The sequence below is a fragment of the Strix aluco genome, chromosome 1 (genome assembly GCF_031877795.1).
Source record: "Strix aluco isolate bStrAlu1 chromosome 1, bStrAlu1.hap1, whole genome shotgun sequence".
In the NCBI taxonomy this organism is placed as follows: domain Eukaryota; kingdom Metazoa; phylum Chordata; class Aves; order Strigiformes; family Strigidae; genus Strix; species Strix aluco.
The window spans coordinates 52339776-52358078 of record NC_133931.1 but is presented as its reverse complement, the minus strand read 5'-3'; the positions used below and the strand labels follow the sequence as shown (position 1 = coordinate 52358078).

At 39.4% G+C, this 18303-nt stretch overlaps 1 protein-coding gene across 2 annotated transcripts in view; it reads left to right on the top strand.

Annotated features, from left to right (window-relative positions):
* Nucleotides 1-18303, top strand: part of GREB1L (GREB1 like retinoic acid receptor coactivator) — a 145753-nt gene that overhangs the window by 80197 nt on the left and 47253 nt on the right. Inside the window, exons 5-8 of one of the 2 annotated variants that reach the window (XM_074821019.1) lie at nucleotides 8380-8556; nucleotides 11285-11461; nucleotides 13415-13537; nucleotides 16980-17114. In XM_074821019.1, coding sequence (XP_074677120.1) covers nucleotides 8380-8556; nucleotides 11285-11461; nucleotides 13415-13537; nucleotides 16980-17114 — 612 coding nt within the window. The remainder of the gene's footprint in view (nucleotides 1-8379; nucleotides 8557-11284; nucleotides 11462-13414; nucleotides 13538-16979; nucleotides 17115-18303) is intronic. The other variant, XM_074821027.1, reaches the window with a different exon arrangement.

Genomic DNA, 18303 nt, shown 5'->3' with positions numbered 1-18303 from the left:
AGAAACATTGGCAAAGCTGGATTTAGTTGCTTCCATGAACAGAAGGAAGAGTTTGGAGCGAGAAAATGGAGAAGAGACTTGGTGTTCTTTCTGCTACCAAGGGGATAAGAGGGATGGTAGAGAAGCTTGTCTGTTTTGTCTTCCCCACCTGCCTGCTCGGCCATTGCTTGCTTACCCTGAGCTGTCCTGATTGTTCAAGATGAACAAACTTGCTGACAGTACTATTTTTATTTGGTTTTAAATGTGTTAAAGAAAGAGTCAGATCATTATACATATACCTGTTTGGACCGAGTAAACCTGATGTAATTGTTTCATCTTACTCCATATTCTGAATAAATATTCTATTCTGAAGATTGAACATCCTTAAAGAAGGAAGATTTATTAATATTTATTAGATGTGCTTCTCTTAAAAATCTCCCTGCCCCCCTCAAACACTTGAAAACAAACAACCCTTCCCACCAGGTCCAAAAGCCCTTCTTGACATTTTATTCAATATTTTCCTGAATTACGGGCTTCCTTGTGCAGAGTTCATAAAAAGTTGTAATTTGTACCTTACTGTAGTGTATGATTATATGCAGTGATAGAAGTAAGCACTAATCACTGGTGATTCTTTGACATTTTTGGGGGGTACTTAGTGGCAAATGTTGACATTTTTGCCTTTGCCCCTTCCAAATGCAGCTTACATAAGCATATTAACCCTCCATAATAGTGTACCACCAGTCAGTCCCCTGTAACACAAAAAATAAAAAGGCTGGGTACTATGGAAAGCTGGGGAATATTGTTGGGAGAATTTTTTATTCACACAGAAGTGTTTGCTATCCTTTGGAGGCTTGTAAATTGGTAGGAAGAGAGAAGGAGAATGTATAAAACTATGTATTCTTAGGAAGGTCTTCTTAATTGAGGACAAGTATCAATAAAGACTGCAAAATCTCCTGTGAAGAACATGAGCAGTTCTGAGCACTTCTGTTAAAGAAATATGAAATAAACTGGGCAGGATGCAGAGGAGAACCAACAGGATGGTAAGAGGAAGGAGTTCTGTCTAACAAGGCTCTTTGCCTACCAGGGAAAAAGCTGAGATGGCGTATGCTTACACCTTCTAAATATATCAAGGACAGAACAATAAGGAGGGGGGAGGGAGAAGAGCTGGTCATGCCAGTAGGGCCCTGTGGAAGTGTAATGGATGCTTAAAATGGTTGTGAATACATTGAGGTTAAAGGTTTAGGGTTCTTTAACTATTGGTGACACAGTTCTGGACCAGCCTGCTGGTAGCAGGAGTAGGACTGAAAACCTTATCTGGCTCCAAGGCCACCATGCATTTGATTGTGAAAGAATTTTTTATATGACATCAAGAGATATTTCTCAATCTCACTCACACGTTCTGGTGATCCCTGGTTGCACTTGTACATCCAGACAAAAATGTTAGTTGTGAGCTTCCAGATAAATGTCTATGTTTTTGTTTGAGAGGTGACCTTCCATTCACGTGCAAACTGCTCCATGTTCGCCAGTGCCTTTGCTGCTTCTGCTCAGGATTGCTTCATCAGGTTGCTGTTCCCAATGTGCACTGCAAGGAGGTGCTCAGCTCTCAAGCGCTCACTGCAATGAAGACCTCTGTGCTGTGGCTGCATGTCACATGTCACAAGGTCATGCCTAGTTATGCTATAGTTACATAATATATGTAACTATATGCTCATGTATATATGTACTATTATGCTTTTTAGTATGTCCTGGGAAAAGATGACCTTGCAGGGGCAGTTCTGTGTTTTGATTTTTATCAAAGCTTCCTAGAAGAAAGTTTCTTATGTTACATCTGCAGAATTTTAGGGTTGTTCATTACTCTTTGTCAAGTTTACCATTCTGAATTTACAAAATCTGTCTCACTCTTCAGTGTTGTTCTCAAGGAGCTGATTTAAGAAAACAGTATTTTTGTATCTGGAAAAGAAAATATGTTTTTTTAAATACTGCTCATGATCTGTTAGGGCAGTTTCATGTGTTTAAAACTCAGGTTCCCGAGTATTCATGCTGCAGACCGTATCTCAGCAAGATATTAATCTGATAGCTCATCTTTCATCTCATGAATATGCCCTTCCAGGATTGTTACCATTGTTTACATCCCTTATCTTAGTTATTTAATTACAAAGATAAATAACATTAGGAAAATGTTAAAGAATACTGATAGACTAATTGGAGTCACTGTGTTTGGATGCTTTAAACTAGGCATGATTTAATTGCTCATCCAAGAGCAAAAGATTGGTACTAGAACCTGCAGTTCATAGCTCCGCTTGCTGTAAAACCTGTCTCTCACCTTTTAGCACAGATGGGGTGAAACCTTTTTCCCTTTTAAGGTATTTGTGTTGTTTGTTTTTCCTGAATTCAGGATAGTATGCCATAACCTTCATATTATTTTCTGTGGTGACCTGTTCTTTTATTCGGATGGCTGAGTTATCAGTCACATGGGTGCAGAAAGTAATCTTACTGCTTTTATTCATAGGTTTAAAAAACATGCCTCACAAGTGACAGTTTGTTGGAGGTTCCTTCTCAGCTGGCATAACATTAGATTCCTTAACTCTCCTGTTGGGCCATTGGAAAGAGCAACTGCATTCGCAGTTGATCCTTACTAATAGACATACAATGGATTCACTTATTTTCAGGGGCTTTTTTTTTTCCTGCTCAACACAAACTTTTGTAACTAACTTACACCTTCCATGAAAATAAGGTTTCAAGAAAAAGACTTCTTCATTTTCATACAGGTACCTCCAATATGCAACGGAATAATACAAGACCTTGTCCTGAACCACTTGTTTGCTGTAGCTTTAGAAGAGGCTGTTTCTAATTTGTGGAATAGCATTTTAAGCAAGCTGTGGGAAACACAATAGTAGCACCTTTCTTTTGTTACTAAATCCTCAATTTACCTGATGCTTAAAGAAGGGCCAAGGTAGTTTCAGAAGCAATTAGGTAAGCAGGTACTTAACACCTGATCAGGTACTGTGAAGTTACAATAGCAAGTGACAGTGAACAGTAATTCATATGTAATTCTTGGAAGCTAATTCCTTATGCAAATACCCATTTATTGCAGTACAACAAGGGGCTGGTGCCCCGCATTGAAACTACTTCTTGTTACTGGTGGGGAAAGAGAAAATATATACAAATTTCATTTTTAAGAAGATTCCATCACTTCTAGGTGTTGACAGTTGTGGGGATACATTTTCATTTTCAGGAAGATGGGACTACATTAATTTAAATGAAGCGATGTTGGAGAATGCAAATATGCTTCTCAGAAGCAAAAACTAATGAATTTTCTTTCAAAGAAATGCAGATAATGTCTGTAAAAACTATTCATTATTCTTTTTTGTGACTGCTCTTGGTATTTGCAAATCTCTAATCAGAATATAAATGCCTGTTCTTTCTTTAAAACAAAGCTAAGATCCTGTGGGAAGATGATTTTTTTTAATGGAACAGCTCAGCTGTGTGCTTTTACTTTTTATAATTACATGTTGATAAAAAATTTCATAAAGAGAAGCTGATTTGTTTTAGTGGCTCATGGGTTTTCTTCTCTTCAGACTTAGATGTCCATAAAAGGTACACAGGTAAATGTGACACTAAAGTGCTGTTCTTTCTTCTTAAGTGTCACATGTGTTAGTGCTGCCTGACATAGATGGTTAGGTGCAAACTCAATTATAAATGAATAGCTATGAAATGTAAATGGATTTTGCGTGTCCTAAATCTTAAACACGGGCAACACAAATTCTCCTTGTACAGAGACATCATGTCTTGTCTTTCCTAATGTGGAAATGGTTATCTCTAACAGATAATTAAATATCAATGCAAAATCATGCAAAACAGAAAAGAAAATAAGGTCGGGGTCCCTGTGTGGCTTCCTAGCTAGAAAAAGACAATGTAGCAGAGACAGGGGCTAATCCCTGCTTCCCTCTCCCCACAGTCAGTTACTTGCTTCCAAATCAGTGTTTCTTGGGTGGAATTTTCTCATTCAGTTTAAAAAAGCAACTTAAAACTAGAAGAGTGATTTGCAGCCCTGAAAGCCAAGGGAAAGAAGAATAATGAAGGGCTCTTAAGTATAACATCTGCATGTCCTTGAAGGAAAATTCAAGACTTTTAGTGCACAGAATTTGTGTTCTCTCCATATCTCCTGGTGGAAGTGAGCCCCAGCTGTACCCGGCCAAGCTCTGCAGCCCTCCCTGGCTCTCTTGTTGCAGATGTTGGCTAAGCAAGAGAAGAGCACCCGGAGCCTCCGGGGGTCTGTCTGTGCTGCCCCTTCTTGCTGCTCATCCATCGGGATCCCGTTTCCCTCCACCAAAAGGGAGCCAGAGGAAGCCTTCTAGCATCAGCCCTGTTACTTGTCTCGCTCCCTCAGAAAACGAGGTTTTGGCAGTTGGTTGTGAGCTCTGCTGCCCCTCTGTCGGGAAGCTGGTAGCTGCTTTCTGCCATTTCTGGCAGAGAGGTAGAGATCGTAAAGGTACTGAATTTCAGCAATATTTGTGAAGTTCAGGAGCTGGTTGGATGAGGATCAAGATGGCGATCAGGAGCATCAGTGTCCCCAGACTAATGTCCCCTGGGGCAGAAGTGTAATTACAGCTCTCCTCTCATATAGCCTGAACATTACAGAGGCATGTGCCGGCCAGCCAGTCTACACATACATACCTCTGATCCAGAGATGTCGCCAACCAAAACAGAGGAGGATGCCAGAGGAGATAGTGCAGGGAGGAAGAAGGGGAACGTGGAAGGGATCTGAGAGCACTTTGGGTGGACTAAGAGACAATACAGGGGGTAAATCTTAGGTATTGTTTGCAGATCAGGCAGGATGCAGCATTTCTACAGTACAGTCCTACATATCCTAAATGGTGGGAAATATTAAATATATTCAGATCAACAGTCTCTCGGGTAAAAGGCTGCTGTTGCCCATGAGAGCAGACTGAGATACATCAGTTTGTCTCAGTGGGTACTGCTAAGGTGTTACCGAGTAATGCTTATAAACTTGTTAAGAAGTTGTGATGTTGTGGAGGGTTTCCTAGGGGTTTCCTGTACCTTCTCGCTAGGGACTCATGCAGAACGGTGATGTGCAGCTGCTCAAAGTGTAGCTGAAGTTGTTTTGCACCTAGCCTGGATAATAGCCGAGTCCTTGCTTTCATCTCAGGTGTTGTGGAGTGCTGGAGCATTGCTTCACCTCACTGGGACATCAAAACCCTCAAGTATCCAAAGAGGCTCTAAGCTTATCGTACAATATTCAGCTCTCTCAATGTTGTGTGCTCTTTCTGAAAGCAAGTCTATATTGAAACATAACTGTTAACAATGTTGACAACCAAAATCCTGCTTTCTTTGGTGTCCTAGTATTGCTATTGCTAACAATTCATTCAAAAGCCTCTTACTGGTCGTCATTTGTGCTTCTGGGCATTTCCTGAAAATTTTTAGGTAAAGACAAGGCTAAAGAGCAATTGTGTAAAAGCACAGGTTTAAATCTGTCTTGAAATCTTACTGCGCTTGCTGTTTCATAATCCTTATCTACAAATTTCCTGTTTGCCAACATTGTCAGCAGTGGATAATTTTTCTATTTTAAATCTAGTCATAGAGTGGCATTTTCTAAGGATGTCAGCTACTCACATTTCACTGAATGCCAAAATAGTTAAGGCCAATTTTGAAAATTCTGGACATAATACCCAAATGGCATAAATATTTGAATAAGCAAATTTTATTTTGAATGTAAGGGAGTTTTGTTCCTGGATTTATCTGCAACTGTTTATTTCTGAATTACATTGAAAAGTCTAGATTCTAGATAAGTCCTTAGCCTGGTACCTAACCTTCTATTTGATTAGGATCAACATATTTCTGAGCAATACACCTTAACAAAGAGTTTAACATACCAAAATCAAACTACATCTAGTCAGAAAACAATAAATTTTGCTTTAAATATGTGGTTTTAATGCTTTCCCCCTAAAACATACATAACCTCTTATTGGTAAGTTATTGTTATAATCCATTGATTTGTAAATAAAAACTTTGGGCACTTCATTTTAATTCACTGGCTGCAAGAAGGCGTGTGTGAGGGGCAAATTCAAGCCAGCTTTCAGCTCAAATGAGCTGCTGCTGGAACTGAGCTGACAGAATAATTGAAGAAACTATTCATCCAAGAACTGGTTCAGCAGATTGTGGGTGTAGGCACAAGACTGAACCTGTATCAGACCCTGTTTTCAGCAAGCTGCTGCTTGCCAGGAAGTTCATACTGGCTGATTCTGTGCATTCCACTTTGCACATGCTCTTTGCCTGGTACAGTTTTGAGATAAAAACAAAACCCCACTAATTTTCACCATTTTTGCTGGACTTTCAAACGGTGGGTTTTAGCCCAGTAGGTAAGAGTGCAGGCACATGTAAATAATGGTTGAGGTGCTCTTGGTTAAGCTGTGATCACATTGTGTTTCCAGATGGTTAGTCAGTGTCTTTCTCCAGTGCTTTGATATTTTCAATACAATTTTTCTGTAACAACTATGGACTACTTGAATAATATTTTAAATTAAGTGTAATATACATTAATAGCTGAAGTCTTAATAGATAGTACAGTAATTTCAAATCTAGTTTGTTATATTTGTTTTTAATAATGATGTTGATTATTGCGGTTATGATTTTCTTAATTTTGAAATATTGATTCATGCAGATACATGCATATGTTGTCTATGTTATGGTATTTCTGTGGTTGTAGCAGAAGGGAGATGGTCAGTGGACAAACTTATGATGTCTTTGGATATCGTGAAACAACAGGGGTTTCTCCCAGCAGCGGGGATTTCTACTGGCTGCTGCTGGGAGATGTGTGAGGCCAGACTGTAGCACTGATCTTGCAGCTGGAGAAGTGAGAATTGGAGGGAAACGCAACATAAAAGTCTGGTTCTTCATAAAACTTGGTAGTGCTTTCATTGACTTCTGCCTAAGGGAAATCAGAAAGCCCAGTGTGATCGTACCCTTTCCAGTGGAGGAAGCCACATGACTGTTGCTTTCTCTCACACCTGTTGTTTCCTTGCTTGAAAGCAGAAATTACTCAATAAAAATAATATGATGGAACTGTACAAAAAAGTGATGGGTGATTGACGCTAATGGAAGAATCTTTGAATGTTGTTATTGGGCTTTGGTTTGAGCAAAAGATTGGAACAGCTGGACCTCCAGAGGTCCCATAATTGCTCTAAGCTGTCCCATCCAACCTTTTGAAAATTGCCACTGTGGCCGCTTAGTGCGTGGCTACCAAGCTTACCCCAAGTCCTGAGCTCCCTGGCGCTCCATTGTGGTGACCAGCCACAGCTCTGGGCTGCCCTGCCATGCTTTTTTGTGTGTCCCAGCCTGCCACCTGCTCACTGCAGGATGTGGAACAGCAAAGCCCACTCCAATCCCCAGTATTGCCCACTTCTGCTACTGGCTTTAACCCTACGTTGACCAGTAGCACAAGAACCAATGTTATGCTCTTATTTTGTGTCCATATGTGTATGGGGGGGGGGGGGTGGGGGTGGGAGGGGGAGCTTAAGGGGAGACTTGAAGTCATGCAGTCCATTGAGACTTCACAAGACTCAGTTGGAGACTTACAGAAAATGTGGTGTACGTCTCTAAGAACAGTGAATTAATCTTTTAATTGCTGAAATTCCCAAAATGTATAGACAAGTTAAAAATTAGATTTTAAAATACTTTTCCTTTAGTAGTCAGTACTAAACTTCAGTCATCAATTTTTATCATTCCTTTGTATTTCTTAGCGATGTTTATGTATGTACTGAGTCTGGCTGAGCCGGAATTGGTTTTCCCCTATAGCAGCCCTCATGGTGTTTTATGTTGGGAGCTGGCAGGGTGTTGATAGCACACTGGTGTTGTGGCTACTGCTGAGTAGTGCTTACACAGCACCAAGGCTCTTTCCAACATTTTACCCCCCCCCCCAGTGGGACAGGGTGGTCAAGATCTTGCCATCCTGTTACAAGCAATAAAACCAAAATTGGTTCTCTCAAAAAGACTGTAAGCTAAGATTTGGCAACGAAAAAATAGTTAGGCATGTTGTAAGAGCTGTTTTCTGCTATAAAATCACAAACTTTCCTTCTTATTTTGAATGTTTTTAAAAATTGAGTTTCTGAGCCGTTTGATATCTAGTCTTTAGAGACTTACGTCTCTTCTCTGCCTGAATGTGTTCAGGATCTCTTTAATATAATGTTTATCTATTGTCTCTGAAACCCTAAGCTAGTGGATCTGATGAGATGCTATCTCTATTTCCCTTGAAAAAGATATATTAAAACCCCTGTTAGAGCATCAAGTTCTGAAGCCCCATTTGCTTTCGTAACTGATAAAAAGAAGAGGATTAAACAAAATGTTTTGAAGATTTATCATTTGTTTTGGTTTGTTTTTTAGGTTTTTGTCAAGCAGGCAAGGATTTACGGTTAGTATCTCTGTGCATGGAGCAAATTGATATCCCAGCAGGCTTCCTGTTAGTAGGAGCCAAATCTCCCAACCTTCCTGAGCACATTCTAGTCTGCGCTGTTGACAAGCGGTTTTTGCCAGATGATCATGGAAAAAATGCACTTTTGGGTAAGAGATTTTTTTTTTAATTGTGCCATAATAATTCAGAGAAAAAGGTCGGTTCAAAATTATCTAAAGTCATTTCAGCTAATGACCTTATATTAGAAATATGTTGAGGAGAGGCTTGTTTTTATTAAATTTAATCTGTAGCTAAACCTGCCTTAAAAGCCCATTTTAAAACAAGTCCCTGATTCCGCAATTAACCACACTTGAAGCCTGGTGATTTCTCTGTGGGCAGAAGTCAATTGTAGCCCTGGTATTCAAAATATGAGCTATCCACGTACGCTTTATCTCTACTGATGCTTACAGCATTTTCATTTAAGAAGAAATATGCTCATGCAGCAGTTGAAGATGAGCTATCTATTTTTCTGTGGATTAAGGGACAAATTCTGCCCTTGGCTTCACTAGGAACATTGTTCTCAATAGGTGCTCTGAGGGCAGTTTGCTTCTCAAAATTTAATACATAGGGGGAAAAAAACCCCATGTACGTCATAATTGGTTACATTTACGAGCTTTAAAAATATAATACAAGAGTGCTTCTTGGTGATTGAAGACAGGCGTATGTGCACCTAGATTTCCTGCCTGCCTCACAACTGGTACACATTTTAACAGGCTACTAAAACTGATTTAATGTATTTTGGCTCCTTTAGCCTGTTTAGAATTTACTCTCTCATTTCTCCCTCCAGTCATTGTGCTGCCTAGAATATATTGAGAAAGAGCTTTCAACAGGGAAGAAATTGCAAGAAAGCATAAATACCCTGATTTAACCACACTGCTCAAATTCTGGTCCAGAGCAGCAATATTTTGCATAACTATTGAAAACACCTTGTTTTTGTACTTATGTCCTTTAATGCTATTTCTCCCTTAAACCCATTTAATATGCTACTATATGCTGTAAACCTTTGGACCTAAGGCAGGAATCCCACTGGCCTGAGTTAGGTAGGAGCTGTGGTGTGATGTGGCCTTGCTGGATATGGCTGAGGATGTGGGATCTGGTGTATACTGACATCCTCAGAGGAGCTTCTCCCCCACTGGGCAGGGGAAGTGTCAAGACTTAATCAGTAAGAACTATCTGATAGACAGACAGATGGTGTTTAGTCTGATTAAACGTGGTACAACCTGTCTTTGTTGGTAAATCATCCTCCCCCCTCTGCCCTTTATATCCATCTATCATCTCTGGTATCATTTGATAATGAGCCTAGTGACTCACATCTCTGCTCTGCCATTGCTGATGTCACATATTTAAATGCCTCTAGGCCTGTGTAACTGGCAACTATGAGCAAAGAACTGACTCGGTAGCTCTGTGGCACCCTGATGATGACTCTTTCTGACAACTGTGGAGATGCATCAATAGTTCCTATGTGTTAAAAGGGAGAAGGGAAGGACTGATTCAGTCCCAGGAGAAACAGGATGAAGAAATCTACTTCTTGGCATCCTCAGCAACATGATGGTAAAAGATGATAATGAGACACAGTAAGGCTAAAAACAATGGCCTAGTTAATAAGAATTTTATGGAAAATGCATTTTGTCAAAAAGACTGAACATCATCTTCATAAAACTATGAATTTGGCTGACAGGTGAGTTTAGGAACCGATGTTCTCCAACGTGCTTGGCATTGTGGAAAATAATGGTAATAGTGAGAATGAAAAATTGGTTTTGTTACAGATCTTGAACTGATTAGTAAATGGAAAAACCCCAAAATAAAGCATTTCTACTAGGTATTATTCTGCCCAGCACTATTATAAATCATTTCTGATGTTCCAGAAGGAACACAAAATATTTCTTCATTAAGGGTTGAAAGCGATTCAGAGATGAGTGGAGTGGAAAGTAAGCCAGAGTTTAATTGTTCAGCATTAGATAATAGAGGGCTTATTCAAACAACAAGGATTTTAAGGCAGGCCAGTTTCAGAACATGCCCTGTGCTTTGTTCTAGGAGGTGTTAGACCGGTACCATCTATATGCAACATTCCCATTAACATAGTTGTGAATGGTAGTGGAAATCAAGGGTGCTTATAATCCTCAGTCTGGACCCTGTCCTCCAGACCCTTCTGTGAAACCATGTTGGAAACATTGCAGAAAAGCAGGCTTCTGCCTTTGTTCATAAATCTGTTACTTTCCTGAGAGGTTGTAGGTTTTTAAAGCATTCTGAAGCACTCCTAACTTTTGCCTTGAAAACCTTGACATCAAATGATTGCTTTTAAGACTTTAATAAGCTGTAAGGTCCAGCGTACTTGGAAAGTGCTTTGTATACGGAGTCTCAGAGAAAATTTATTAGAGATTGAAGTTAATTTTAGTCACATGAATTTGCAGGGGCTACTATGGATTAGCCACTGTTTTGAGACAGAGATGCATGCAGCTTGAAACACATGGGTTTTTAATGTAGAAAAAATTGAATTTTTTTTCTTCCCTATGGAAATTTCCTAGCCTGGCATCATAGCTCTCCGCCTGCCAAGTAGTTATTCCTCTCTGCACTGTGTAGAGTGGAAAATTGGTGGTAGGATTTTGACATAAGTTAGTATGACCTAGAAACATGGAACAGTTTCAGAAAAGCGAAGACTAAAATCTGCCTGTGTTAGGCTGCTTCCTGTAATGCGTGTACTGTGTGGGGCATCTAAGAAGCTGTCTGGCTGGAGGCCTCCAGTCGCTCTGAGCTGGATGTGCAGGTAGGTTAAAACGGCCTTATTCTTAGCAGATAGTCATTTAATCTGTATGTGCATCTTCTCCTTCATTCTTCCAGGATTTTCTGGGAATTGTATAGGCTGCGGAGAAAGAGGATTTCGGTACTTCACAGAGTTTTCCAATCATATCAACCTAAAATTAACCACTCAGCCAAAGAAGCAGAAGCACTTAAAGTACTACCTAGTAAGAAGCTCCCAAGGTGTACTGTCAAAGGGACCCCTTATTTGCTGGAAAGGTAATAAAGGTGCCCATTCACTGAAGGGGTCTTTTATTATATTAGTGTGATGTTGAATGAAAAATTGAAAGTTGCTATTGAAAATGTATACATTCAAAAGGAACTGTAGAACATGACTTTCTTTACTGCTTGAAGGAAAAATTCCCACTGATTTCACTGAAGTCAGGATTTTGCCAAAGAGGTTTATTTAAGTCTTAATAGCAACTGTACAATCGTAAATGGTTTTCCTCCATCTCCCCATACTTTCAGTGGGAGCCCTAAATCTGCCCTTCCTAGGATATGCAGCCATCTTGGTAGAAGAAATAAGGTTGCTCAGTCTGCTGATTCTTTTCTGTGCCTGAAGCAAGCTGACTCACAGCTAGGGCTCCAACACTGGCTTTCCACTGATATTCATCTTAGCAGGTGCAATTCAATCTGTCTAATGCCTGAGGATAGCTAACATGCCATAGGATTAAGAAAGCTCAGGTCACTGATCTCAGGGAAAGAGGAGAAATCTTGCATACTCTTGCCATTTACAGTGTGTTTTACACTTGGGCTTACCCTCTACAGGACAGCCTGTGCAATACTGTTATGTGCTAAAGAGATTACATTTGTGACCCCAAGGCAAGGTAGCCATGGGGTCTGTTATTGGAGGATACAGGTTTTTGGAGCTAGAGCCTTGCAAAGGCTCAAGGAGAATGGTTTACCTACTTGCTGCCTACTAAGCTGGTGTATATGCAGACTGCCTGTCTTCCTCAGCTGTGGTCTCACTCAGTAAAGACAGTTCAGTCTTGTGCCTGTTGTTCCTAAAAGGATGATGTGAGGAGAGGAGAAGCTCCACAGGAGGACTGACACACATCTGAAGAGTCACATCCTCATGTGAATAGCAGCATGACACCAGAAAGAGATGGTTATCACTGAGCTGTATGAGTGATTATAGTATTGTATCAGTTAGTGGTTCAAAGGGATCCTGGCTTCAGCTGCTTTTCTCAGTTACAAGTATAATTAACTACTGCTTTAGAGTGGATTTCTTTTTCAGCAGCATTTTTCACAAAAACTACAGAAAGATTTAATTTGGTAGTGGAGTTCCAAATACAGAAAAAGGAAACCTTATTTTATGTTTGAAAACCTTTTTCTGAAACTCCTCCCTGATGCTTATGCAGTTGGTGTTGGTTTGTGTCCTGATAAATGTGATCAGCAGTAAGACACATGTGGAGGAGGCAGATACTGGGGTCACTTCTGGTTATATGCTGATCGGAAGTATTTTGAGCACCCATGAAAGTTTAGAAAATCAACCAAGAATCGACCTCATGGGCATCATTTTGATAGGCTCTATCCCCATATCGCTACCATTCATCTGGTAAACCTTCACCCTTTACTTACATTAAAGGTCTAATTAGAAGGGAAATAATTTGAAGCACCCCCTTCTCTTCAAATTAAACCTGATTAGTTCTCAGTTTTAAAAATAGATTAATGTGAGATTTTTAAGGTGATTTTCTCCTCCCTCAACTCAGTTTTCATCTAGACAGACACTCCCAGCGCTGAGATCTCCCTGAAGGTTTTTTGGAGGCATATAAGAATCTGGGTTTCAGCACAATTCCTCCTTTTAAAGGGCAACATATGACGGTTTGTATAAAGGTTGTGGCACAGAAGTCGCTGAGTGTTTCCTGGGATATGTCCAATACCTTCAAATCTCTTGGAAGCTGCGAACTGAGGGCTCTTGCCATTTTGCAGCATCTGGTCTGTATTTGCCTGGCCCTCTGAGTGGCCCCCAGGGAGTTTTTCTTAATTAGAAGACAAAGTTGACTAAACCGAGAGAGCCATATTTTCATTGAATGCTGCCATTTGCCGCTGTTTGTTGTACGTGCTGTATGTATGCTTTTAACATTTTGTCACCTTTCACCACCGTGTTGCTGAACTTTCCTACTGGAAGGCAGGCCTTGTTAATATGTACTGTAGCTGCTTCGTTTGCAGAATGTAGAAGCAGGCAATCATCTGCTGCTAGCCTCTCTGCTAAACCAAATTCTTCGGTGTCACCGTCCACGACCCCAGAGGGTGGATCAGCTAATGGATACAAATCAGGGTTCACTCAGACAGGTAGGAGCTGAAAGTGCTGTAAAGATAACCATTGGGGGTGGTAAGTTACCTCAGATATTGGTGGTTCAGGGATGCAGTAAACAACTGGGTATTTACCTCAAGCCATGTATAGATTACAGTGCCGAGGATGCCTTTCAAAATTTGCTTTGTGAAAGATTAAGACCCAGGTGAGGCTTAAGGTCAGTTTAGTCCTCATAAGAATAGTCGATTAACAAGTATTAAAAGATCTTCTGATTAATTTATTTGATTCTGTGTCTCCTTGGGTTTGTTTCATTTTATTTTTTGTGGATCTCAAAAAACTTCAATTACACATTATAGGGAGGTGTTTGCTTAATATACAGACTAGGCTATTTGTCTTGAAAAGGCAAATAATCTTTTGGGATGAGGCGGGCAGCTTTTACTTATTTGCTTGGTTATTTATTTATTTATTTATTTACATTTTATTTCACACAAGGGTGTACTTAGAATAGCAGTTTCCCCATACACTTACAGTGGTTTTGTGTTATGTGAGCTAATATGCATCTCAAAACTGTTCTAGAAAGCTATTAATGACATAATGAAACAAGGAGAAATTACAAAAATCAAATAGACATTGGCTGACAAAGAAGCAGCATCTTAATTTCATTTATCTATTTATTTATTGCAAATAGCCAAGGGGCTTTTCTTTGAGCTTTTTTTCTCATTGCTTTATTGCAACTTCATGTATGCTGTTGTGTTTCTGTGTCTGTCTGTGCTATTACTTGAAAAATTAAAAACAGGAGAAAACTTTCTGTTGTAATTGATTGATATGTATGTCCCAGAATATCCGTTTCTCTAGAGGAGTATGAAATGCAGATATAAAACCAAGACTGTTAAAATACTTTTCGCCACTTACAAATTTTATGTTATAAAGGAGTAACAAACAAAAGCTGAACATATGCATTCTTATGAAATTGTAATCACTGATCAGTGTGTTCAGAGACACTTTCCCCAGATGGTCACCCCTGTCTCTCTTTAGGAAGCTATATGCTTTAGGCTTTGGTTAAAATTAAATGAGAATGTTGTTTAAACACATCTGCATTTCATTGCATGATCCCTTAGCTTCCAGATCCTGGCATGAGAACTGTGCAGATGCATGAGAACCTATTTATTTGAAACAACAAGCGATCCAATATTTACACAGCTTTGTCTTCTATTGTACCTGCCAAGTTAATAGATACACCTTTTATATACTGCTTTCTCCTTATCACTCACTGCAATTTTCAGTCTGCTTGGTGTTTCTGTGTGTCACTGTTTGTACTCTTAGGTCATGGTTGTCAAAACCTTTTCATCTCCTTTTACTGTTATCTTCTAGTGAAGATAATGCCACATACATACATATGAATCCCCTGTGACCGGGAAAATGGGGGAGAACACCTTTTTTCAGTGACATGAATTCTGACATGTGTCACCTATGATGGAGGTCTGACTTTTTCTGTCCTAGGCTCTGCATAGCTGTTTGTACTTTTAGGTGAATTCTCAGTTGTTTTAAAACAGGAGTACTTAGTAGTGAGTTGCTTTTGAAATTGTTTTTGGTTTATTGTCAGTTCATACCCATTTTTTCCTTTTAAAGTTGTATAAATGTTTCTGTTTTCTGCCCTTGTAAGTGAGCAGTTCAGTCTCCAAGTTCTAGAAGATACCTGTAGACAGTTATGGGCACACTCAGAGTACTGCGTTGAAATGGTAATTTTGTGATAGAAATTAGAGCACAAGAGAATTTTGAAATATCATAGTTAAAGTTGACAGTATGGTGTGGTCATGATATTGCAGTCAGGTGTCGGATCCCCTTCTCAAAATGGTGTGGGAAGATGCAGGTCCATTGCAAAAGAGAGGTGACTGGCTGAAAACTTGGCTGAAACCTTGAACAGTATCAAAATTTCAGCAGACACACGACGGGGAGAACTTAAATTCAAGTGTTGAAAGGGTGTTAAGCAAGTAGAAACAGGGTTTTACAACAGAAAGATGAACAATTTCAATAACTGGTAGTACTACAAGTTCTGCTTAGGTACCAGTGTGATGTTTAAATACATACCAGCCACATCTGTATTCATAGACAAAATTTCAAGAAAATGTATTGGAACTAGAGAGAGGAAAAAAGAGACCCAAAGCTTCTGGACAGTTTACTTTGAAGAAAGCTTTAACACTACGTATTTGCTACATCATATTTAATGAGACCAGCATTTTCCTCCAAAGCCCCTGACCTGGTGAACTATTTTGTTAGCCATTCAGCATATTTCCTGTGAACATGGACAAGGTTTTCTGATGGAGCAGCAGCAGCAGAGGCTTCTGTGTTTATTCCCCATCTCAGTTACTCTGTCTGGCAAAACAGACTTTCCCCTCCACCCTCCTTCGCCACATGGTGTGTGGCCTGAGGGTGAATGTATTTGGCAGATCAAGTTGGTCTTTGCCTTCTGTTTTCTTTACCTGGCTGTTTTACTAGGACATCTGTAAGTGAACTTAGCCTACTTTGCCTGCTTGTTTCAAACTACTTTCTGGGCAGATACTGAGTTAATATTCTTTCACTCTGGTTATAAGAATTTGGATCTGTCAGGGTATCAGCATCCAAATGTCGAATTTTTCTTGAAGTAAATTAGATATTAAATGCCTGATGTTAAAGTAGGAACCTACAAGCTGAGAGGTTTGGAATCAGTTCTGATTTACAGTTTCATACTGGGTGAGTGTTAGAATTTGTTTGTTCTTCAGTTTATCCATATATAAAATAAGGTTTATATTTTTCAGCCTTGGTAAAGTGCTCTAAGGAGTTGCTCTTTGTTAATTCATGCAAAGAATTTGGGCTCAGGTACCCTTCATTTCTTACCCTGACTTATAAATGGACATACACTTTCTGTAGCCTTATAGACAGTAGCGCTTTAAGGAGGTTATGTATTTCATTTTTTTTTCTACCCTAAGCCAAGCTCAGCTGTGTCTGACAAAGGTTCAATAACTTGTCCTTGAAAATCTCAGATGATGGAGATTCCACAACCTTTTTAGGCAACTTATTCCTTATGCTTGCTGGGGGCATGTCATGTTAGCTCTCTGCCTTAGTCTTCTCATCTGTAACATGGGATAACTGTGTTTACTTGCCTATCCCATGGCGATATTTTGAGGAGCAATGAGATAGCCCTTTCTGCAGTTAAAATATTTTTTGAGTGTATATGAATGCAAAATACTGTGGAAGAGATCGGTCATGGGTTCAATAGCTTATAAGATTCTGTAGAAACAGCCAGTTAAATGTTTGTTACAACTCCTAAAAGATACCGATACATGGTGACTTCTTAGGAGTGTAAAAAAATTGTTTGCATTATAGGCAGAGAGGAGTTTAGACAAATGTGTATGACTGTTCATGTGTATATGATACAAATTATATATGCACATATATATATAATTTCTAATCATTACTTAATTAAACAACTTATTTTCTCAGATTCTTCAGTATTCAGTCCAGCAAAATCATCTTCTGCTGTTAACTTAAGTGGAACTCAAGACCCATCCCGGAACAAGAACGTTGTGAAACCTCTGGCTCTGTCAGTACAGCTCGTAGGAAAGGCGTTTGCTGCAGGTATGGTTTTGCTCTCTAGGAGAGCTGAGAGCCAAGGGAATTATCAGCTTAACAGCCAAGAAATAAGGGACTCATCTTTTTGGTGGAAAAAGGAAAAGGAAACATTGACTAGCATTCTCCAAAACACTCATATTCTTGCAGTCCTCTGCACACAAATTTTCCATGGCCATTACTGTACCCAAATTGAGCCACCCCTTGGCTTTCATATTGGACATTCTGGTGAAAGTGCATGTTGTATCCCTCTTTGTACTTCCTAAGATATCTAGGAGACCATAAAAGTTACTTCTTGATATCACACTGATTTTTGTCTCAGAAACTGAGAGCTGTGTGTTGTTCTGCAGTTGTAACAATATAGTTCCTCCAGATACATTTCATGGAGTTTAGTCTCATTTAAAGGAGTTTTAATATCTGTGCTGTTTTAAATATTTATTTTTGTATTGTGTGTTTCATAAGTTAGAACCCTCAGCTGTGGCATCTAAATCCCTTGCTAGTAGTCTGTTGTGATATTCTGATTGTTTATTACTTTGGCTGGTTAGTTCTTTAAGCAATGAAAAAAAATTCTAACACTTATTGCAGGGAAGTATGCGTTAATAAGAAAAAAATATAAATTTATTTGGTTTATATATGCACATGAGCATTAAGTTTTATACATGATGTATTATTTCTGCTATTTTATACAATATATAGTTATAAGTATATATTATTATGTTGTATCTGATGACTCATTAACAGTTCTTTGTGTAAAATATCCTTTCTCCTCCATACTTGTGTAAGATAATTTATCTTGCACTGAAATTACTTGCCACCATTTCAATCACTTCTGTAACAGACCCATGTCCACCATATCTGTCCATACCAAATCGTTGACAGAGTAAAAATGGGGAGCTTACAATGGGCAAGTGATGTTATTCAAATTTTGCTAATTGGCTGCCTGAGAATCTTGTGCCTGAATTTATTTGGATGACTGCAGCTGGAGAGTTCCATGTTGCATTGTTTTATGCCAAATACCCACATCTCAAACAATTTCTGTTGCAGCTGATATCAGCAAGCTGCTGCACCATCTCCTGCTGTTGCTGTTGGAATATGTTCCTGGGAGCTAAATCCCTGTGGAGCTGGCAGATAACAGCAAGGAGCTGTAGTCCCCACTGGGCTCCATGTCTGCTCTCTGTGCAGTTGATGCCTTTTTTTT